This window comes from Centruroides sculpturatus, unplaced genomic scaffold, assembly GCF_000671375.1.
Source record: "Centruroides sculpturatus isolate CEXI.00-Female unplaced genomic scaffold, Cexi_2.0 scaffold352, whole genome shotgun sequence".
NCBI lineage: Eukaryota > Metazoa > Arthropoda > Arachnida > Scorpiones > Buthidae > Centruroides > Centruroides sculpturatus.
The window spans coordinates 584,354-609,222 of NW_019384489.1; the positions used below are offsets into that span (position 1 = coordinate 584,354).

Below are 24,869 nucleotides of genomic sequence, written 5' to 3' on the forward strand. Positions count from 1 at the left end.
GAAAATCAATTATATAAATTTACTTAATCAATTATTTTTATGCATAAGAGAATTATTTTATAATTACAGCAGCAATTCGGTAGAACAAAAAATAATTACAAATGATACTGTGTTATCTTTATAAATATATTATAATAAGTTTATTTCTCTTAAGTAAATTATTGAAGTAATTAAACAAAACACTAAATTTAAACTCAAGTTATAAAAGCTGTAATTTATTTCTTAAACAAATAATGGAAAATATTTCTCCATCTTCAGTACATTCTTATAACTTTGTATAAAACTAATGATGTTCCTACAAAATATTTAATTTACTGTAATTATTATTTATTTATTAGTGTAAAAATTAAGTGTCTACAATCATTTATACAATAATTTATTATTTGACATGATAGTACTATGTTTAATTAATCCTGTAAATAAGTGTTGTAATTTGCTAAATCATTTTTAGATATGTACAATAAGTTTTCATTCTGTTCATACATAGTAAAACTTTGTTATTTTCCTAAAAAGTGAAATACAGTCGACCCCCCCTATAACGCGAATTCCTATAGTTCAGATTCCTATATGACGGCGAAAAAATTGCGACGGTATCCATACAAACATGGTAAAAAACTCCTATAATTCAGTAAAACGTCATCGGGCAGCCAAACTACTTTCTGCCGTCCAGCGCCATGCTACGGAGAGTTTAGGCGGGTAAATTGAGTTTACTATCGTCTGTACAGTATTATATATAAATTAGGTACTGTACATATAATTATATATTAATTATATATAAATTAGGTACTGTATATATAATTATATATTAACTTAATTTATTGTAACTTTATTATAATTATATATATACTTTCCGCCGTCCAGCGCCACGCTACGGAGAGTTTAGGCAAGTAAGTTGAGTTTACTATCATCTGTACAGTATGTAAATTAGGTACTGTAAGTCTAATACAGCACTAATTTTATACATTTCTTGTGAAAGAAACATTTCTTATTCAACGGCCATAAAAATTATTTATATTAATGATGTCTCCAAAGTTCAACGAAATTTTTGCAGAAAAATAACTTATCAGAAATCGCGGCTGCCATTTGGTGCGCTGCTCCACGACAAAAACAAGCTTAAGCAATGGCGACATCGAACAGTGCACACGCGGTAAGTAATCCTACAATTTTTGTTTATCGCATAGTTTATATGGATTATTCCCAAAAAAATATACGTATTTTGGAAATGTTGAGTCGAATTAGTCTAGGAATCAATTAATTTTATGGAAGAAAACCTTTCAAACAGCCGTAGTCCGTAAAGTGCATATGTGCCGGGCTGTGATTGGCAAGGACTCATACAAAATAGATTCATAAAGAACGGAACGTATCTACCGTGTTATAGGGGGGGTCGACTGTATATCATCTCACCCATAACAATTAATTATCAAATTTCTATGCATGCTCAGTGCTAAACACAAAAATCTACAAAAGATGGAGAAATAATTTAATAAACAAATCACTTTATTTATTATTTTAGTTCAAATTTCATTATGTTCTTAACTAACTATTATAATTAATTTATTACTTATGAAAAAGAAATACGTATACAGCACATATTGTCAAAATAATTTCTTCAACTAAAAATATATTCAATCATCATTACTCATTCTTTTCAACCTCAAAATCTAACACAGAAATCTATAATATTTCATAAAATAAATAAAAACAGAATGGCAAGTTATTTAAATTATCTTATTATACTTTAATATTAACAAGAATAATAACGCATAATAAGTAATGTAATAAATTGTTTTATATCATAACTTATGACATGTAAGATATCTCCTGTTTATACTATGTTCTTGAAGTTCATTTATTAATAAGATAATTTTGAAAAACAAAATTTTGATTTATTGTTTCGATTTTCAATGAATATTCATTCTTAAAACAAGAAAATATAATTACTATATATAAAAAATTAATGCAACTACATATACTGAAAATAAATAAATTCTATAAATAGTTCCTAAGAAAAAACTTATTTGATATTTATAGATTAAGAATTTATATTAACAAACATGATATAGACAAAGTATGCTACACCTTGTTCTTAAATTGGTCAAAGTTGTGCAAGATGTTGTTGTTCAGTGGATAATAGTTGATCCCTTCTTTCACTTAAAAAAATTTTTTAAAATATGTATCATGTTACATTTTGTGAATTTAATCAAATATTAACTTAAACTAGAACTAATAACTGTCATGGCTCAAACTTTTTTAAATTATAGGAAAAATGTCAATTTATGCATGTAACAATGACTCACCATAAACTAAATGTTCAAATATAAAATATGTTAAATTTTCAAAATTAAAGACATCTGTAAAACATTGGTTAAATGGTTGCTGAACAAAAGACAACTTAATGGAATATTTTTATATTTTAAATTTGTCAAAGTATGAGTAAACCATTCATTTTATTTGCTATTTTTGGAAACTCCTAAGTTTTTTTTTACTGTAAATTTAATATTTTAATAGTCAGTCCTATATATTTGCCCAAACTCATTATGATAGAAAAAGACTTTTTAGTACTCTCCAGACAGAAAAGATAAAATAATAAAAACTGATGTATGTCAAAATTTATGCTTTTCCTATGATTTTTATTTTGAACATGATATTTTAATGGTAGATTTTTTTACTGAAAGTTATTTAGAAGTGAATAAAATACTATTAATAATATTTTATTTTACACTTTATTACTCTTATATAAAGAAAGTATATAAAAATTGTCTTTTAAAAATTATATATAAATATTTTTAAAACATTTATACATGACATTACTGAAAAAAGACTTAATACGTTTCTTTCAATATAAATTTGCATATAAATTTAAAGATGAGTGTAATAAATCAGGCAAAAACAAAATCAAGAAATTTAAGTACATTTTATATATTGTATCATATAAAGCAATAAAGTTTTTATTCTGCTTAAGTTGATTGCCAAAATAATAGACAAAATATTAAAATCTCTTCATAAATATAATTGTATACATGTGTTATTAGTAAATCTTTTAATCTTGGTTTGAATAGATCTGTTAAGCCCTAGTTACATGAATTACTGTATAAAATACAGAATAAGTTTGACCTTGTCGCAAAATCTAAAGAATATGCTACACTTTTTATGTGTTTATTTTATTTAACAGATAGTTATTGATCAGTTAGCCAAAAAATTCTTAGTGCGTAGTCACATTACTGAGAGCAATAATAAACAACACAAAGGAGCAAAAATCGAGTAAACAACAGTGTGGGATAGATTGGATTAGATAAGAAAATATTAATATATATTAGGAAATTCGGTGGATTCTATCTATAGTATTTTAATTTAAATTAAAATAATTAATAATTTCATATTATAAAATAAGATTCACTTAACTCTGATAATTAACATAAAACTAACTTTTTAAATCAAAATCAATTCTTAAAATTTACAATCACTATACAACATTATCAGATGTTCTAATCTTTTTTAAAGTATTCCAATATTAGGATGAACTTCCTTTAAATACTATAAATAAAGGTTATCCACACTGGAATCAGAGCTAATCAGCCATCTTGTTTCTTCACTGATCCACGAAATAAATTTTAACCAACTAATTTCAGTTAGTTAACTGTTAGTTAACTTACTCATTAGTTTATCCCAAAGATTTACACTTATGAAATGTGTCAAGATTATTTTAACCTTGAAATTAAATCTCATGCAGTTGGGCAGATCTAGGTTTTTCACAGCCTAGGGCTTATTGAAGTTCAATGAGGCCCCATTTTTTGTTAGATTGAAAATCTTTAAATTTGGGTTTAAAATTCATTTTTAATAACATCAAAATCAGAATTGAAATATATTTATTTATGAAATGGTGTTCANAACTTTTAAAAATAGTAAATCTGAAATAAAATTAAAATGATAGCAACTTTATGTTGAGTAACACAAAAATTACCTTAAGTCTTGGATAAAGATTCTGCAGCTGTTTCTGCAGATTGCCAGGCAATCCTGAAGGAGTATAAACAAAATCCAAAATAGGAAATAGTTCTTTCACCCCCAACACTTCACTACATGAAGTCACATTTGGATAAGATCTGTAATTAATTTTTAATTGACAAAATATTATAAAACAACTATGACTGACTATATAACTTTTAATTATTATATTATTTAATTATTAATATATTCAGTAACTATACTAAAAATCTGAAAGTTGTTAATATAATTGCTGAATCATATTTAAAATAGATACGATTCAGTGCTTATATGATTACTAATAATCTTCACATGCAATAAATTATACAAGATTTTAGGTTAATATACTGGAAAGATGTGTTAATATGTAAAGTAGAAATTCAAACTAACACTAGCCATATACATTTAAATATTCCAAAAACAGCTGAACTTTTGCTCTCATTAAACTATTATTATTATTTAAAAATATTTGAACTTTAGAAAAATACACAAAGTGTAACAAAGGTAATTGTTTAAAACCACATTTTAATGATTCTCTTTTCTACCAAAGTGCTTTCTTAATATTTTAATATCTTAATTTAACACTTAATTATCTATCTTGTATTCTACTGCAATGGCAAATATTTATTTATAGATCAAATATATTAAATACAGTATTCCATGTAGTTTTCCATGTATTCAGTAGTATTCCAGTATTCACAGTAGTTTGCCATGTGTCTTTAGAATAAAACACAATACTAGTGTTTATTACGCCACAAATTAAATACAGTAGTTATAATAAAGATAAAATATAAAAAAATAAAGTATTTAATAACTATCATCTAAATTATTAAAAGTATATAATTTGCACAGAGAAAAGAAAGGAATTAATTCTATTTCTGTTTAATATTTTTGACTGATTATAAGCAAAATAAGATTATTCTGATTAATATCCTTGTTTGTACTGAATATGCCATTTATTATTATATAGGATGTCCAAAAATGTACTGTGCGATGGAAAGGTTCAATAAAAAATCAATAAAAGTGACGTTTTACATATGATATTGCAGTTTCTCCTCAAGGAAATATTCTTCAGAAATCACAAAGTCCAGAGTGAAGTCTGGAGACTTCACTCTGGACTCGTCAATGGGCGTTAAGGGGTTAACAAGCTAGATTCTACAAAAGATTATACAGTCAGCAAAGAAGTCTTTCAAAAACCAGAATATCTGTGAGCAAGTAGTATATATATATATTTTTTTAATTCATCAATTCAAGAACACATGTTTAGAGAAGGCAAAATAATTTTATTTAGAGATTAATGAAATTTTATCTCTGTTTCCAAAATAAACAAAAAATTGCAGTATGTTATACAGGTAACCCCCTTATAACACGGCACTTCTATAGCACGGATTCACTCTAACATGGTTTGAGAATTGGGAACATCCCCGTATAACATGGTGCTTTTATAGCACCGTGTATTACACGCGTGCTATAAAAGCACCGTGTTATACGGGGATGTTCCCAATTCTCAAACCATGTTAGAGTGAATCAATTCTCGAACCATGCTAGAGTGAACCAATGCTACACGGTGCTTTTATAGCATGCGTACAGCACTGGTTCATTCTAACACGGTTTGGGAATTGGGTAAAACCCTCATATAACATGAAATATAATAAAGGGTGCATTTTTTTATACCTCCACGTAACTCTGCGTGAGCATTCTAATTGTTTTCATGGCTACTTTGAATGCTGTTCCTAAGAAAAAACTTATTTGATATTTATAGATTAAGAATTTATATTAACAAACATGATATAGACAAAGTATGCTACACCTTGTTCTTAAATTGGTCAAAGTTGTGCAAGATGTTGTTGTTCAGTGGATAATAGTTGATCCCAGTACATTCTTATAACTTTGTATAAAACTAATGATGTTCCTACAAAATATTTAATTTACTGTAATTATTATTTATTTATTAGTGTAAAAATTAAGTGTCTACAATCATTTATACAATAATTTATTATTTGACATGATAGTACTATGTTTAATTAATCCTNTATTATTTAATTATTAATATATTCAGTAACTATACTAAAAATCTGAAAGTTGTTAATATAATTGCTGAATCATATTTAAAATAGATACGATTCAGTGCTTATATGATTACTAATAATCTTCACATGCAATAAATTATACAAGATTTTAGGTTAATATACTGGAAAGATGTGTTAATATGTAAAGTAGAAATTCAAACTAACACTAGCCATATACATTTAAATATTCCAAAAACAGCTGAACTTTTGCTCTCATTAAACTATTATTATTATTTAAAAATATTTGAACTTTAGAAAAATACACAAAGTGTAACAAAGGTAATTGTTTAAAACCACATTTTAATGATTCTCTTTTCTACCAAAGTGCTTTCTTAATATTTTAATATCTTAATTTAACACTTAATTATCTATCTTGTATTCTACTGCAATGGCAAATATTTATTTATAGATCAAATATATTAAATACAGTATTCCATGTAGTTTTCCATGTATTCAGTAGTATTCCAGTATTCACAGTAGTTTGCCATGTGTCTTTAGAATAAAACACAATACTAGTGTTTATTACGCCACAAATTAAATACAGTAGTTATAATAAAGATAAAATATAAAAAAATAAAGTATTTAATAACTATCATCTAAATTATTAAAAGTATATAATTTGCACAGAGAAAAGAAAGGAATTAATTCTATTTCTGTTTAATATTTTTGACTGATTATAAGCAAAATAAGATTATTCTGATTAATATCCTTGTTTGTACTGAATATGCCATTTATTATTATATAGGATGTCCAAAAATGTACTGTGCGATGGAAAGGTTCAATAAAAAATCAATAAAAGTGACGTTTTACATATGATATTGCAGTTTCTCCTCAAGGAAATATTCTTCAGAAATCACAAAGTCCAGAGTGAAGTCTGGAGACTTCACTCTGGACTCGTCAATGGGCGTTAAGGGGTTAACAAGCTAGATTCTACAAAAGATTATACAGTCAGCAAAGAAGTCTTTCAAAAACCAGAACATCTGTGAGCAAGCAGTAACTACATCTACCACAAAGTGGGAATGTAAAACATACAACTTACAGGTCTTGAATGCAAAGCTGTACATATAACTAATGTCATTACAAATTTCTCATTGCACAGTAACTTTTTGGATACCCTATAGTTACTTATTGCACTATATCGAATACCTTTAAATATATTCTCTCTTTTTTCAAATATTTTGTTTTATTTGCTCACTAATATCAATTAAATAGATCTAAGTTGTATCCAAAGAAGAAAAACATAAAGATAGATTAAAACACATTAAGAATAGAATATATTTGAAATATAAGAACTGTTACAGGTTAATTATAATGCCATTATTGAGTATAAAATAAAATGAAATTTAGTTTATAAATATAAAAAAATTAGTAAAATAATAAATAAAACTGCAGAAATTAGTAAAACTTTTTACAATTTTACAAGTAGGCCTACATAAAACTTTCTGATATGGCAATTTAAAGGATTACAAAATTCATAATGGAATTTTTATTATATCTTAAGTTCTTTGTTCATAAGTACATATTTCATTGATGAAATGCTTCTGTCTAATACTTGTTAAATTTTCAAAGTTACCAAACCAATTTGGATAAATTTTCTCAGAAGACTTTTATATAAATGTAAGGCACGGATTTTTTCGGATTTGTATAGGCCGCTTAAACATCTAAATTTTCGGTTAATTAACTTTGGAAAAAACCCGAGGAATTTAAACTAAAGTGAAACCTCGGTATACGACCTTAATCCGTTCCTGGTGTTTGGACTTATACCGAATAGGACGTATACCAAACCAACCTTTTCCATAACAAGTAATGTAAAAATGATTAATCCGTTCTCATGTAAAAAAAATGGCTGGCTTTAAACACCTCGCTTTCCTCGCTCGTTTCTGCTGGATTTTTCATGAGATCAGCATGTATCCTTTTAACTTTCTCGCAAATAATTTCTTCCAATACGCTGTCGCAGGCACACTGTTTTTCAGTTATCCAAAGAAAAGCAATTTCTCGACATGATCTAATGTCTTCGATCTCTGTTTAGAAATTGATTTAACCCCTTTCGCAACGTTAGCAAATTTAATAATGTCTTTATTTTTCACAATTGTCGATATCATCGTTCTCGGAATATGAATGCAACAGTTAAATCTCGAACACACATGCCACCTTTATATTTCTCAACAATATCTTTTTTCAGTTCCGTTGTGATTCTAGTCATTTTTTTATTTTTCTGTTGCCCTTTTGCAATTCATGATTAATAAAAATAATAAAATGTTACTTACAAATTAAAATCAGAAGAAATTTAACAAAGTTATAAACCGTAGCACTGCGAATGTCTAGTCTAGTGTAGTACACCGGTAGTGCTACTTGTTCATAGATGGCGCATATAATTGAATTAAGTCGTATACTGAACAAAAGTCGTATACCGAGTAAAATTTGTTTCGTCCAAACAGGACGTATTCCGAATTGGACGTATTCTAAAGCAGACGTATACCGAGGTTCCACTGTATATCGAATTTCACCGAGTTTGTAACAACGAGCTGAGGAAGTTGACAGTTAAGTGTGAAGACTGCACCGTCACTGTCAACAAAGAGGCGATGACGTGTCCACTCGCGCACGAAAGATATAAAAGGGGAGATCACCGGAAGCTTGGGGCGCGTCCGCACACGGAAGGTACTTGTGGATCGTAATCCCATCAGTGAAGACACCATACCCTTCCATACAGACGACGTTCGCCAACTCTCCCTTCCACGGAAAGGTACTTAGGGGTAGATTTTATAAAAGCGCTCTCTCTCTGAACTAGGAAAGCGACCTATCTAAGAACGTAATCACCAATTTCTGTACATACTTTAATATAATCGCATTTAGCTTTAGTATTTTGTAACTTAGTTGTCTTAATTAATAAATGCTTGTTATTTTGTTGACCTGTCTCCTGTCTAATGGCACCTGCCAACTTACCAGTGCACTCCCCACTCGATTTGCCCTCCTACCGCCATCCGATGACGCCGAGATCGGGCTTCACAAGCCCGTGCAGAGTAAGTGGTCATTGTGGGATTAACCCGTGGCCCGCTGCCTATCTCACATAAATATAAATCAGATTAGGTGAAGAATTTTGTAAATTTTTTCATATATTGATCCAATTGTTTTGAAAATCTTCAAAATCATAATTAGTCAACAAAATTATCCTCACTAAATACCAAATATAGTGAGATTTAGAATATCATCATTATTTTATAAATTTTTATGTAATTCTTATGACTATCATGTATTAGGGCCATCCCATTTTATAACAGAGCATTTCTGGTCAGGTCCAAGTAGTAATCCTATGGGAACCTCACTTAATTATTGATTTTTTTTTTAATGTTCTTTTGAAAGAACATTATATGGGTCCCAACATAGAGTGACTATGCACACCATTTAATTGGTAATACATTAATTTTTTTTCTTGATAAGGATAGTAGTCATTTTTTCCTAAGTGAGAGAGAAAAAGAACTGTTGAGTAATTATAGCTGTACAATGATAAAATATTGTCAGTGACTGTGGATGCTCTCTGAATTTGCTGGATGGTAATGTTGATGACTGGTAATGGGTCCCATATGGCTTCTTCAGTGTCTTTAATATTATTCACACACACTGGTCACTCACACCTGCCAAAATGTTATGGTCCCACTAGATGTATCTCATACACCATATCTTCTTTTTGTCTTTCTTCTCATTTTTGTTTTTTTGGTATTTTTATGAGTGAATTTCATTCAGGATTTAGTCCAAATTTGAGAGGTTTGATTCTTCTAATTTCAATTCAAAATGCTGAATAATAGCATGTCATCTTGGTTGGAATGAATTTAACAGAAACATATTGATGTATGTTCCTGGTTTAGTTCCTTTGAACTTTTGGTTATACAAGCTTCATTTTATGTAAAAGAAAATAGTAAAGTTCAAATTTAAATCTATGATTTGGTAACTATTTCAGACCCTATACATATACATAGAAATTATTGATATATGTATTAAATTACTTAATAAAAATTAAATTATTGTTTAGATTTAACTACTTGACAATTTAAAATATTGGGTTTAATAGGTATTCTTCAATAATACAGTTTTATTTAAGTAATTACATTTTTACTTTCTAATTAAATTTATTGTTTTTAAATAACTATTACAAATACATAGTTAAATATATTAAAATATATTTTAAAAATAAAATATAGTTTTATGCTTATCATATATAAAATAAATTTAGAATGTTCAGTTCAGCCAACAAGCAAATTTCTATTAATAAAAATGTAAGTAGTTAAGTTATAAAATGCAAATAACTTTTTTGATGATAAATTAAGATAAAATGAAATATTCTTTTAGTATTATTAAGATATAATTTAAAATTCATTAACCAAACTTTAAATTTGTATCAAAATCTTCATCAAAAGTCAATGTATTAACAAAATGATAAATAAGATTATTCATCTCTTCATCCATTAAGTCTTAAAAATATTTTATTTCATTTTTATTTTTTTTTTACATAACATAATAAGAACTTTATAAGTTTCTGCTATTGTTAAAATTCTATACTTTTTATAAAATATGGAATTGCAAACAAAACATAGGCCAATGTTTATTCAGTATTGAAAAAGCAAAAATGATCTTACACTAATAACAACAGTAAATGAAGTATTTTAAATAATAAAATAAACCCACTTTATGTCCTATGTATAATCTAATTGTCATATTTAATGCACTTGTGTATATGTCACAGCCAATACATTAATCTATCTACTCCCTTTCTATTCAATAAAATCACAAATTTAAAAATGAAATGATAAAAATAAATTTTCTGTATAATATTTAAAATTTAGATATTACTATTACATCTTGACATTGCTATTATTTTCAAGTGTTTAAAGCAAATTTAAATATGAATAAGTTTGATAAAGTAAAACTTACCTTAATNTTAGCTAAATCAATAAACAAATTATAAAAAAATATTAAGTTTGCAAAAGATTATAAATATAAGGTGATCATAATTAAGGAATAAGTATTCAGAGCTCTCTATAGAAAAAACTATTGCATGAACTTCAACCAAATTTGGTTGAAATACTATCCTGAGTATGAGGTTTCAGTTTGCAAGAAAAAATTTCACTTTAAAATTCAGCTGCTAAGGCAAAATTTGGCACTTCTGTTCTCTTATATGCATATAATGTTATGTTCTTAATATATTCTTAATATGCATATTATGTATGTTTATAACAAATTTTGGAACACATAATACACACATTAAGTGGGCCCTAGCAGCTGAATTTTAAAGTAAAATTTTTCATAAAAATTGAAACTGCATACTTAAGACAGTATGTACTGTACAAGACATACCAAATTTGATTGAGATTTGTTCAATAGTTCTTTATTCAGAAAGGTCTGAACACTTACTCTTTAATTATGATCAGCATGTTTATTATATTGATCCAATTGTTTTGAAAATCTTCAAAATCATAATTAGTCAACAAAATTATCCTCACTAAATACCAAATATAGTGAGATTTAGAATATCATCATTATTTTATAAATTTTTATGTAATTCTTATGACTATCATGTATTAGGGCCATCCCATTTTATAACAGAGCATTTCTGGTCAGGTCCAAGTAGTAATCCTATGGGAACCTCACTTAATTATTGATTTTTTTTTTAATGTTCTTTTGAAAGAACATTATATGGGTCCCAACATAGAGTGACTATGCACACCATTTAATTGGTAATACATTAATTTTTTTTCTTGATAAGGATAGTAGTCATTTTTTCCTAAGTGAGAGAGAAAAAGAACTGTTGAGTAATTATAGCTGTACAATGATAAAATATTGTCAGTGACTGTGGATGCTCTCTGAATTTGCTGGATGGTAATGTTGATGACTGGTAATGGGTCCCATATGGCTTCTTCAGTGTCTTTAATATTATTCACACACACTGGTCACTCACACCTGCCAAAATGTTATGGTCCCACTAGATGTATCTCATACACCATATCTTCTTTTTGTCTTTCTTCTCATTTTTGTTTTTTTGGTATTTTTATGAGTGAATTTCATTCAGGATTTAGTCCAAATTTGAGAGGTTTGATTCTTCTAATTTCAATTCAAAATGCTGAATAATAGCATGTCATCTTGGTTGGAATGAATTTAATAGAAACATATTGATGTATGTTCCTGGTTTAGTTCCTTTGAACTTTTGGTTATACAAGCTTCATTTTATGTAAAAGAAAATAGTAAAGTTCAAATTTAAATCTATGATTTGGTAACTATTTCAGACCCTATACATATACATAGAAATTATTGATATATGTATTAAATTACTTAATAAAAATTAAATTATTGTTTAGATTTAACTACTTGACAATTTAAAATATTGGGTTTAATAGGTATTCTTCAATAATACAGTTTTATTTAAGTAATTACATTTTTACTTTCTAATTAAATTTATTGTTTTTAAATAACTATTACAAATACATAGTTAAATATATTAAAATATATTTTAAAAATAAAATATAGTTTTATGCTTATCATATATAAAATAAATTTAGAATGTTCAGTTCAGCCAACAAGCAAATTTCTATTAATAAAAATGTAAGTAGTTAAGTTATAAAATGCAAATAACTTTTTTGATGATAAATTAAGATAAAATGAAATATTCTTTTAGTATTATTAAGATATAATTTAAAATTCATTAACCAAACTTTAAATTTGTATCAAAATCTTCATCAAAAGTCAATGTATTAACAAAATGATAAATAAGATTATTCATCTCTTCATCCATTAAGTCTTAAAAATATTTTATTTCATTTTTATTTTTTTTTTACATAACATAATAAGAACTTTATAAGTTTCTGCTATTGTTAAAATTCTATACTTTTTATAAAATATGGAATTGCAAACAAAACATAGGCCAATGTTTATTCAGTATTGAAAAAGCAAAAATGATCTTACACTAATAACAACAGTAAATGAAGTATTTTAAATAATAAAATAAACCCACTTTATGTCCTATGTATAATCTAATTGTCATATTTAATGCACTTGTGTATATGTCACAGCCAATACATTAATCTATCTACTCCCTTTCTATTCAATAAAATCACAAATTTAAAAATGAAATGATAAAAATAAATTTTCTGTATAATATTTAAAATTTAGATATTACTATTACATCTTGACATTGCTATTATTTTCAAGTGTTTAAAGCAAATTTAAATATGAATAAGTTTGATAAAGTAAAACTTACCTTAATAAGTCATTTAAGTAATCAATAGTAAATTTAGAATAGGCCCTCATTCCAACCAAAGGTAACATTAACTCTAACCAAACTAAAATCAAACAAAAATATTAATATATTTTATTAATCACTAAAAAAATTATTTTAAAAAATATCACAATATTTTATTTATTTATAATAAAGTAAAACATAGTTTTAAAAATTTTCTTGCATATTTATTAAATAATTCTTAAATAACTATTAAAATAAATTTTGATAAATTTTAATTAATTATATGACATCAGATAATAAACATATTTTCTGTCTTTCCATCAAATTATTATAAAAATTAAATAGAAATTATAAAAAAATATTAAGTTTGCAAAAGATTATAAATATAAGGTGATCATAATTAAGGAATAAGTATTCAGAGCTCTCTATAGAAAAAACTATTGCATGAACTTCAACCAAATTTGGTTGAAATACTATCCTGAGTATGAGGTTTCAGTTTGCAAGAAAAAATTTCACTTTAAAATTCAGCTGCTAAGGCAAAATTTGGCACTTCTGTTCTCTTATATGCATATAATGTTATGTTCTTAATATATTCTTAATATGCATATTATGTATGTTTATAACAAATTTTGGAACACATAATACACACATTAAGTGGGCCCTAGCAGCTGAATTTTAAAGTAAAATTTTTCATAAAAATTGAAACTGCATACTTAAGACAGTATGTACTGTACAAGACATACCAAATTTGATTGAGATTTGTTCAATAGTTCTTTATTCAGAAAGGTCTGAACACTTACTCTTTAATTATGATCAGCATGTTTATTATTTTAGAATTTATTTTATATGATGATAACGTAATATTGTTAAGAAAATTTTAGTAATACTTATAAACTAAAAATATATCTAACTCAATCTGTATAGGTCCGATCCCACAAATCAACATATAAATATATGTTAAAAATATATCTAAACTATGATGTTAATATGAATGTCAATTTTCAAACCATTTAATACCATTAATAATTTAAACACAAGAAAATAAAAATTAAGAATTTCAAAGAAAAAATTAAAGAATGATAAATTTCAATACTATAAAAACATATATATTTCTTATAATACATATTAACTATTATTTTCTTTATACCAAAGCATATTTTTTACATAATTAATTTAATGTGTTAAATATCTAAAAGCATTTACCTTTTAAGCCAGCATTGAAGTCTCTCATTCCTGCTTGACCTGCAGCCCAAAGAATAGACAAACATATATTCTGTCTATTTTGATAAGAAGTTCGTAAATCTGAACACTGGAAAATGAAAAAAAAAAATCTATTTTTAGTCTCAATCAATTACATATATATATTTAACCTTAATGTTTTTAATTACTATATATTACAAATTATTTCAGAAGGAACTTAATTAGCTAAATCAATAAACAAATTATAAAAAAATAAAAAACATAACAATTGTAATCTATAGTAATATTTCACATTTTATTTCTTGCTTTTCTTTATATTATTCTTATTATATTTTAATTATATATGACTAATAATACATATTCAACCAAACAAATAATTTAGTAGTATATAATTTAGTTTCTTGAAATTATTATTTAAATGTTTAAATCAATTATAACTGATTAAAACATTAACTCAAATTTTTCTCTACCATAAAACTGCATATTTTATAAAAATTACATCTTGAACGTTTCAAATATTGATATTAAATAGTTCAATTATCAAAGAAAAATATGTAAACTTATAAATTATAGTATACTATTTAAAGAGATGATGCCTACTAATATTCATTAAAAAATTTTGAGAGACTAAAACTTTGAGAGAAAAACTTAAAACCAAGTCGTTTATTTAAATTATAGTAATAACTCTGTATATTTAGTTAATCTATATGAGGTACAATAAGAGACTAAACAAAAGTATATAATACAACAGAGAAGACAAAATAAATATAAATAAGGCATAACACTTATTTTATAACAGAAATTTAAATTTAAAAATAATACAAATTAAAGACTAAATACAAATAAAATTTATTGTCTTCTTACACCTGTTCCAACTACAGAAACACAATAGTGGAAAAACTGATCTTTTTTCTTTGAGGTTCTTTATGATTATGTATGCTTATTTACATAATTGTAGACAGTGAAAAGCCCCAAAGAAAATGTCAACTCTGCAAGTGTTAAATGTGTTTCTGTGGTTAGAAAGGATGTAAAATTTCATTTGTGTTTAATCTTCAATTTGTATTGTTTTTAAATATACATTTCATCCTAGAATTTTTAAATCAAAATTTTAATAAATTTTAAACTATCTTTTACCATTATAAAACTATATTACCTTTGACAAACTATTAACAATAATTTCTGGCTTTTCTTTTCCAAGGCATTGTAAAAATATACGATAACCAAAAGTTGATTGTCCTGTAAAAGGTTAATAAATTATAACTAAATTTTATTAAATTTTTTTATAATACATTAAAAACAGAAAAACAGTATATTAAATATACAGAAATTATTTTTCATGAAAAAAATTTATTAATTTAATTGTTCATTAGTTAACAATGTAAGAACCTTCTCTAGGAAGTAAGTTAGACAGGATCTTTTGTTAACTAGTGGCCTTAATGGTAGTTATCCTTATGAACATTGGCTTCAAAGAACAGCCTTTGGCAGAAAATGTTGGGTGGAAGCATGATCTTAGTATCTAGAGTTGACAACACTCCTGAAAGTTTGATAACTTTTATGATCTTGCTTAAAACTGAAGCAAAGAATTAATAGATGACAGATTGATTGTGATTACTGTCAAAAGGTGTTTGCCCTGTCTATAAAATCAATATGCAGATACAGGAAATCCTCATTAGTTAGGAATTATCGGAGATTTACATAAATCTGTGCCAAATGCCATGTAACTAATGTAATTTATTAATCAAACAGAATATGGATACATATACAGAACACTATTTTTATTCATTAAAAATTAATAATAATAGTATAAATGTGAAGGTAAACAGCATGTATACAGTGAGAACCTCACAGATTGCCAGATAGGTTTTATAAAAAGTAAAGCAGAATTTCTCAAAATGTAACCCAAATTATTTTCAAAGTGGCCCAAAAATTAGTAAGTTTCCCAAATCTATTAGCCTAAAGCCCTACAAATATTTCAATCTGCTACTTGTAGCCCAATCTTGCAGTCCTGAAATCCAGCCATATTTTATGAGATAAGGAAAAAAGTGTAAGATAAGGTAATATCCAAAAATGTGTTACTGTAAAAGCAAAACAATATTGACCAAATTAGAGTTGTTCTTGGTCTATTGTTCTCTTATAGCATGGAGGCACTTCAATCTAAACCAGGAATCACCAAACTTTTTTCACAGCAGGCCAGCTAACTGAAAGAATGACGAGTGCAGGCCGTATAACTATTTTGTTCAATACAGCACACTAAATACACAAAAAACCACAATCACTGCAGAAAGCTCATGATCACTTTCCTTAGAAACTTCATTGCAGGTATTTATACAAAAAGTGCTCTGATATCCAAAGTCACAAAATGTCACAGTATTTCTTATTTCACTGATTTTCCTAAAAATTATATTACTGTCAGATGCGAAAATCAGATTGGACCAATTTTGAAATTTTTACTTAAACTTATTTTAAATTTTTGTACATTGTAAGTTTATCTACAATCTATGATATTTCCGTATAAATAATTATATTTTAGCTCATTTGTGGCACAGTGTAGCAATGGGCCAGATGAACTGACCTCGATCCAGCCACGGGCCTAATTTGGTGACCCGATCTAAGCAAATGAGTTAACATATGCATATCACGGGTCAGACAGAATTTTCCCTTTGAATTTCAAAGCAGCCTTATTTCAAACTAACTGAATTCCTTAAGATGTAAATCTCTAGATCCTTGGCCAGGACAAAAGTACAGTTATGAACTAATGGGATTTTGAACTATCTGAGTTTGAATTAATGAGGATTTCCTGTATAACAGCTCAGGATCACGACAAGATGAAAACATCAAATGCACTTCATAGAAATCTTCAACAAGTGCCATTTGTCACCTCTTGTGTTCTGCAATTTGGCCTAAATTTATCCTGCAACTGAGGTTTGATCCAAAGGAGTTAATTTCTCCAATCATTTTCGCAACAAAGAAAGTAAGGCAAGAAGAAACTCATCTGATGCTGGATTGGCTTTTGTGGCAAAAATCTATCACCCTTTGAGATCTCTACGAACAGTGCAGCATGTGGACATTGACAAGTTATAATTTGTAAAATGCTGTTTAGTGTCAAACAATTTAAAATTATTAGTTTCTAATAAAACTTAACCAATTTGTCCTACATAAACATGTTGATTTTATAGATAGGATACCTTTTTAAAGAAATCACAATCAGTCCCCTTCCATTAGATCCTTCTGTTCCAGTTTTAGGGAAGGTCAAAAAGTTCATCAAACTTCCAGGAGTGTTGTCAGTCCTAGATACATTTCCTGCCTAAGACTGTTCTTTGAAGCCAAAGTCCATATGGATAACTGTTGTTAAGGCTACTAGTTAACAAAAGATTCCATCTGGCCTACTTCTTCTCTAGCACTGTTATTAAAAATTTTCCTGTCTGTATTGAAATTTATCCATTAGTGTATATAGATCCTTTATTATCTCTACAATAAAAATTTGATAGTTCTTCAAATGATAGCAGTTTTTCCTCCTGCTTATTTAAAACTTCTAAATCAAAACTAAGCAAATTTAAAAATAACTTTTATTTCCTCCATTGACATTTCTTTTAAACTAATTTTTATATACAGGTTTATTTATTTATTTATTACACAGGTTAAGAATATTTTATCCAAAATTCCAAATATCTGATAGTTTTTGGGTGCTAGTATGACGCATCACAAATGAAAAATTCTACAAAGCACTGCTAATGTTCTAATATTTTCTCCAGGCCCTTTTTTGTCAGGTGTCCTGCCTGGCTGACTTTTCTGGCCACCCAGCAGATAAATTTCATAAGAAGTATGTATATACAAAAAGTATGACTTTTTCATATGCCTTGACGTAATTCAATCCCAATTTTTAATATAATTATGTTTACTAAAAGACATTCAAAATTTAAACAAATTCGTTGGAACAGATCAATTAACACTTCTATTACACTTACACTTAAAATGAACCTATTATTGGTGTGTATCTTATAAAGAGTGTAAGTGTAGTATACTTCCAGTGTCACTAAAGGGTTGAACAGTTTTGCTAACACTTCTATGTGAATACAATCTAACATTATTTTAACATGTCTATGTGAATACCTTTAAAAAATATTTTCAAACATCTACAGTAGGTAGATCTAAAAAACATTCATATAGAAATAAAAAAATTTTGTTTCATTGGAAATTAATAAAAATCCCTAAAAAGCTACATAAAATAAAGAGTCAAGTCAAATCAGATAAAAATGTACAAATATTCCAAAATATGAAATACTTCTTGTCTATTTGATTAGCCAAGCCAATAACCCTGGCATAACTGCCTGCTGTCTCAGGCATTTTGGATAAAGGATTCTCAACTTGTATCTTAATGATTTGAAGGACTAAAATACTTGACTCTTTTAAACATTCATATTTTATATTTAAGTAATATGTTTTTAAACAAAATGTAAGCATTTATTTGTTTGATTTTAGATGTATATATGTGTTTATATACATCTAAAATCAAAAAAACATGTAATTATTATAGTGAATACATGATACAAATTTGTTTTTTAATGAATATTTAATGCTATTTTCATATATTTCCATAATTTAAAGATAATTTAGATCCTTTTGTAGGCTCTGAAATATCTTTAAGTATCAAAAATTTTGTATAAAATGAATTGTAAAAAGTATTATTATAATTAAATTTGAGAGATTATTAAATGTAAAATTTGATTGTACTACCTTTTACCATATCCTGACCCATAGAAATAATACAGTGTTCAAAAAAATGTTTAAGAACTGAAGTAGAACACTGATTCATTGTTTTTACCAAAATTTCTTTTATTGCTGGAGAGATTATACATAAAGGATAACCTGAAAAATTTAATACAATTAATTTCATAGTAATGTGTAAATTTACATTATATACTGTATATATATAAAACTTTGATTAAAATATTTTATTCTTAGTTTAATTGAAACAAATAGTTTAAAAATCATCTAAAAAAATTGAAAAATAAATAAAGCTTTCCTGAAAAGAAATTTTTTAGATATACAGTGGGTGATTGGTTAACGAACAAATCTGTTCAAGACTTTGTTCACTATCCGAATTGTTCGTTAACCGATTATTGATTTCCTGTAGGTTTTAACGAGAATTTAATTAATTCGTTCTGGAGACCCCAAAAATAACAAAATATATACTTTCTTATTACATTTATTTATACATAATAATAAAAATACATACATACACAGTCTTGCATTTTTATTAATCATGTTTTTTTCCATTTGTGGGNTGATAAATTTTAATTAATTATATGACAGCAGATAATAAACATATTTTCTGTCTTTCCATCAAATTATTATAAAAATTAAATAGAAATTATAAAAAAATATTAAGTTTGCAAAAGATTATAAATATAAGGTGATCATAATTAAGGAATAAGTATTCAGAGCTCTCTATAGAAAAAACTATTGCATGAACTTCAACCAAATTTGGTTGAAATACTATCCTGAGTATGAGGTTTCAGTTTGCAAGAAAAAATTTCACTTTAAAATTCAGCTGCTAAGGCAAAATTTGGCACTTCTGTTCTCTTATATGCATATAATGTTATGTTCTTAATATATTCTTAATATGCATATTATGTATGTTTATAACAAATTTTGGAACACATAATACACACATTAAGTGGGCCCTAGCAGCTGAATTTTAAAGTAAAATTTTTCATAAAAATTGAAACTGCATACTTAGGACAGTATGTACTGTACAAGACATACCAAATTTGATTGAGATTTGTTCAATAGTTCTTTATTCAGAAAGGTCTGAACACTTACTCTTTAATTATGATCAGCATGTTTATTATTTTAGAATTTATTTTATATGATGATAACGTAATATTGTTAAGAAAATTTTAGTAATACTTATAAACTAAAAATATATCTAACTCAATCTGTATAGGTCCGATCCCACAAATCAACATATAAATATATGTTAAAAATATATCTAAACTATGATGTTAATATGAATGTCAATTTTCAAACCATTTAATACCATTAATAATTTAAACACAAGAAAATAAAAATTAAGAATTTCAAAGAAAAAATTAAAGAATGATAAATTTCAATACTATAAAAACATATATATTTCTTATAATACATATTAACTATTATTTTCTTTATACCAAAGCATATTTTTTACATAATTAATTTAATGTGTTAAATATCTAAAAGCATTTACCTTTTAAGCCAGCATTGAAGTCTCTCATTCCTGCTTGACCTGCAGCCCAAAGAATAGACAAACATATATTCTGTCTATTTTGATAAGAAGTTCGTAAATCTGAACACTGGAAAATGAAAAAAAAAAATCTATTTTTAGTCTCAATCAATTACATATATATATTTAACCTTAATGTTTTTAATTACTATATATTACAAATTATTTCAGAAGGAACTTAATTAGCTAAATCAATAAACAAATTATAAAAAAATAAAAAACATAACAATTGTAATCTATAGTAATATTTCACATTTTATTTCTTGCTTTTCTTTATATTATTCTTATTATATTTTAATTATATATGACTAATAATACATATTCAACCAAACAAATAATTTAGTAGTATATAATTTAGTTTCTTGAAATTATTATTTAAATGTTTAAATCAATTATAACTGATTAAAACATTAACTCAAATTTTTCTCTACCATAAAACTGCATATTTTATAAAAATTACATCTTGAACGTTTCAAATATTGATATTAAATAGTTCAATTATCAAAGAAAAATATGTAAACTTATAAATTATAGTATACTATTTAAAGAGATGATGCCTACTAATATTCATTAAAAAATTTTGAGAGACTAAAACTTTGAGAGAAAAACTTAAAACCAAGTCGTTTATTTAAATTATAGTAATAACTCTGTATATTTAGTTAATCTATATGAGGTACAATAAGAGACTAAACAAAAGTATATAATACAACAGAGAAGACAAAATAAATATAAATAAGGCATAACACTTATTTTATAACAGAAATTTAAATTTAAAAATAATACAAATTAAAGACTAAATACAAATAAAATTTATTGTCTTCTTACACCTGTTCCAACTACAGAAACACAATAGTGGAAAAACTGATCTTTTTTCTTTGAGGTTCTTTATGATTATGTATGCTTATTTACATAATTGTAGACAGTGAAAAGCCCCAAAGAAAATGTCAACTCTGCAAGTGTTAAATGTGTTTCTGTGGTTAGAAAGGATGTAAAATTTCATTTGTGTTTAATCTTCAATTTGTATTGTTTTTAAATATACATTTCATCCTAGAATTTTTAAATCAAAATTTTAATAAATTATCATGAAAAAAATTTATTAATTTAATTGTTCATTAGTTAACAATGTAAGAACCTTCTCTAGGAAGTAAGTTAGACAGGATCTTTTGTTAACTAGTGGCCTTAATGGTAGTTATCCTTATGAACATTGGCTTCAAAGAACAGCCTTTGGCAGAAAATGTTGGGTGGAAGCATGATCTTAGTATCTAGAGTTGACAACACTCCTGAAAGTTTGATAACTTTTATGATCTTGCTTAAAACTGAAGCAAAGAATTAATAGATGACAGATTGATTGTGATTACTGTCAAAAGGTGTTTGCCCTGTCTATAAAATCAATATGCAGATACAGGAAATCCTCATTAGTTAGGAATTATCGGAGATTTACATAAATCTGTGCCAAATGCCATGTAACTAATGTAATTTATTAATCAAACAGAATATGGATACATATACAGAACACTATTTTTATTCATTAAAAATTAATAATAATAGTATAAATGTGAAGGTAAACAGCATGTATACAGTGAGAACCTCACAGATTGCCAGATAGGTTTTATAAAAAGTAAAGCAGAATTTCTCAAAATGTAACCCAAATTATTTTCAAAGTGGCCCAAAAATTAGTAAGTTTCCCAAATCTATTAGCCTAAAGCCCTACAAATATTTCAATCTGCTACTTGTAGCCCAATCTTGCAGTCCTGAAATCCAGCCATATTTTATGAGATAAGGAAAAAAGTGTAAGATAAGGTAATATCCAAAAATGTGTTACTGTAAAAGCAAAACAATATTGACCAAATTAGAGTTGTTCTTGGTCTATTGTTCTCTTATAGCATGGAGGCACTTCAATCTAAACCAGGAATCACCAAACTTTTTTCACAGCAGGCCAGCTAACTGAAAGAATGACGAGTGCAGGCCGTATAACTATTTTGTTCAATACAGCACACTAAATACACAAAAAACCACAATCACTGCAGAAAGCTCATGATCACTTTCCTTAGAAACTTCATTGCAGGTATTTATACAAAAAGTGCTCTGATATCCAAAGTCACAAAATGTCACAGTATTTCTTATTTCACTGATTTTCCTAAAAATTATATTACTGTCAGATGCGAAAATCAGATTGGACCAATTTTGAAATTTTTACTTAAACTTATTTTAAATTTTTGTACATTGTAAGTTTATCTACAATCTATGATATTTCCGTATAAATAATTATATTTTAGCTCATTTGTGGCACAGTGTAGCAATGGGCCAGATGAACTGACCTCGATCCAGCCACGGGCCTAATTTGGTGACCCGATCTAAGCAAATGAGTTAACATATGCATATCACGGGTCAGACAGAATTTTCCCTTTGAATTTCAAAGCAGCCTTATTTCAAACTAACTGAATTCCTTAAGATGTAAATCTCTAGATCCTTGGCCAGGACAAAAGTACAGTTATGAACTAATGGGATTTTGAACTATCTGAGTTTGAATTAATGAGGATTTCCTGTATAACAGCTCAGGATCACGACAAGATGAAAACATCAAATGCACTTCATAGAAATCTTCAACAAGTGCCATTTGTCACCTCTTGTGTTCTGCAATTTGGCCTAAATTTATCCTGCAACTGAGGTTTGATCCAAAGGAGTTAATTTCTCCAATCATTTTCGCAACAAAGAAAGTAAGGCAAGAAGAAACTCATCTGATGCTGGATTGGCTTTTGTGGCAAAAATCTATCACCCTTTGAGATCTCTACGAACAGTGCAGCATGTGGACATTGACAAGTTATAATTTGTAAAATGCTGTTTAGTGTCAAACAATTTAAAATTATTAGTTTCTAATAAAACTTAACCAATTTGTCCTACATAAACATGTTGATTTTATAGATAGGATACCTTTTTAAAGAAATCACAATCAGTCCCCTTCCATTAGATCCTTCTGTTCCAGTTTTAGGGAAGGTCAAAAAGTTCATCAAACTTCCAGGAGTGTTGTCAGTCCTAGATACATTTCCTGCCTAAGACTGTTCTTTGAAGCCAAAGTCCATATGGATAACTGTTGTTAAGGCTACTAGTTAACAAAAGATTCCATCTGGCCTACTTCTTCTCTAGCACTGTTATTAACAATTTTCCTGTCTGTATTGAAATTTATCCATTAGTGTATATAGATCCTTTATTATCTCTACAATAAAAATTTGATAGTTCTTCAAATGATAGCAGTTTTTCCTCCTGCTTATTTAAAACTTCTAAATCAAAACTAAGCAAATTTAAAAATAACTTTTATTTCCTCCATTGACATTTCTTTTAAACTAATTTTTATATACAGGTTTATTTATTTATTTATTACACAGGTTAAGAATATTTTATCCAAAATTCCAAATATCTGATAGTTTTTGGGTGCTAGTATGACGCATCACAAATGAAAAATTCTACAAAGCACTGCTAATGTTCTAATATTTTCTCCAGGCCCTTTTTTGTCAGGTGTCCTGCCTGGCTGACTTTTCTGGCCACCCAGCAGATAAATTTCATAAGAAGTATGTATATACAAAAAGTATGACTTTTTCATATGCCTTGACGTAATTCAATCCCAATTTTTAATATAATTATGTTTACTAAAAGACATTCAAAATTTAAACAAATTCGTTGGAACAGATCAATTAACACTTCTATTACACTTACACTTAAAATGAACCTATTATTGGTGTGTATCTTATAAAGAGTGTAAGTGTAGTATACTTCCAGTGTCACTAAAGGGTTGAACAGTTTTGCTAACACTTCTATGTGAATACAATCTAACATTATTTTAACATGTCTATGTGAATACCTTTAAAAAATATTTTCAAACATCTACAGTAGGTAGATCTAAAAAACATTCATATAGAAATAAAAAAATTTTGTTTCATTGGAAATTAATAAAAATCCCTAAAAAGCTACATAAAATAAAGAGTCAAGTCAAATCAGATAAAAATGTACAAATATTCCAAAATATGAAATACTTCTTGTCTATTTGATTAGCCAAGCCAATAACCCTGGCATAACTGCCTGCTGTCTCAGGCATTTTGGATAAAGGATTCTCAACTTGTATCTTAATGATTTG

The 24,869-nt window shown here is 26.9% G+C and overlaps 1 protein-coding gene across 1 annotated transcript; it reads right to left on the reverse strand.

Moving 5' to 3' along the window:
* Nucleotides 1-3,893: 3,893 nt before the first annotated feature.
* Nucleotides 3,894-24,830, reverse strand: LOC111621720 (transmembrane protein 214-like). The gene is made up of 8 exons (XM_023363949.1): nt 24,801-24,830; nt 20,705-20,810; nt 19,213-19,344; nt 15,632-15,714; nt 14,482-14,587; nt 13,297-13,378; nt 3,962-4,100; nt 3,894-3,908 (listed from the first exon to the last, which is right to left on the reverse strand). The coding sequence occupies exons 1-8, from the start codon at nt 24,828-24,830 to the stop codon at nt 3,894-3,896; spliced, it is 693 nt and encodes a 230-aa protein (XP_023219717.1).
* Between the last annotated feature and the right edge of the window lie 39 nt (nt 24,831-24,869).

Excerpts from the sequence above, each read along its gene's own strand:
- LOC111621720 (XM_023363949.1), bottom strand. The coding sequence starts at position 24,830 with ATGCCTGAGACAGCAGGCAGTTATGCCAGG. Across the intron at positions 19,345-20,704 it reads CTTCAATGCTGGCTTAAAAG|GTTATCCTTTATGTATAATC; the intron begins GTAAATGCTTTT and ends TAAATTTTTCAG. Across the intron at positions 4,101-13,296 it reads TACTTAAATGACTTATTAAG|ATCTTATCCAAATGTGACTT; the intron begins GTAAGTTTTACT and ends AATTAATTACAG.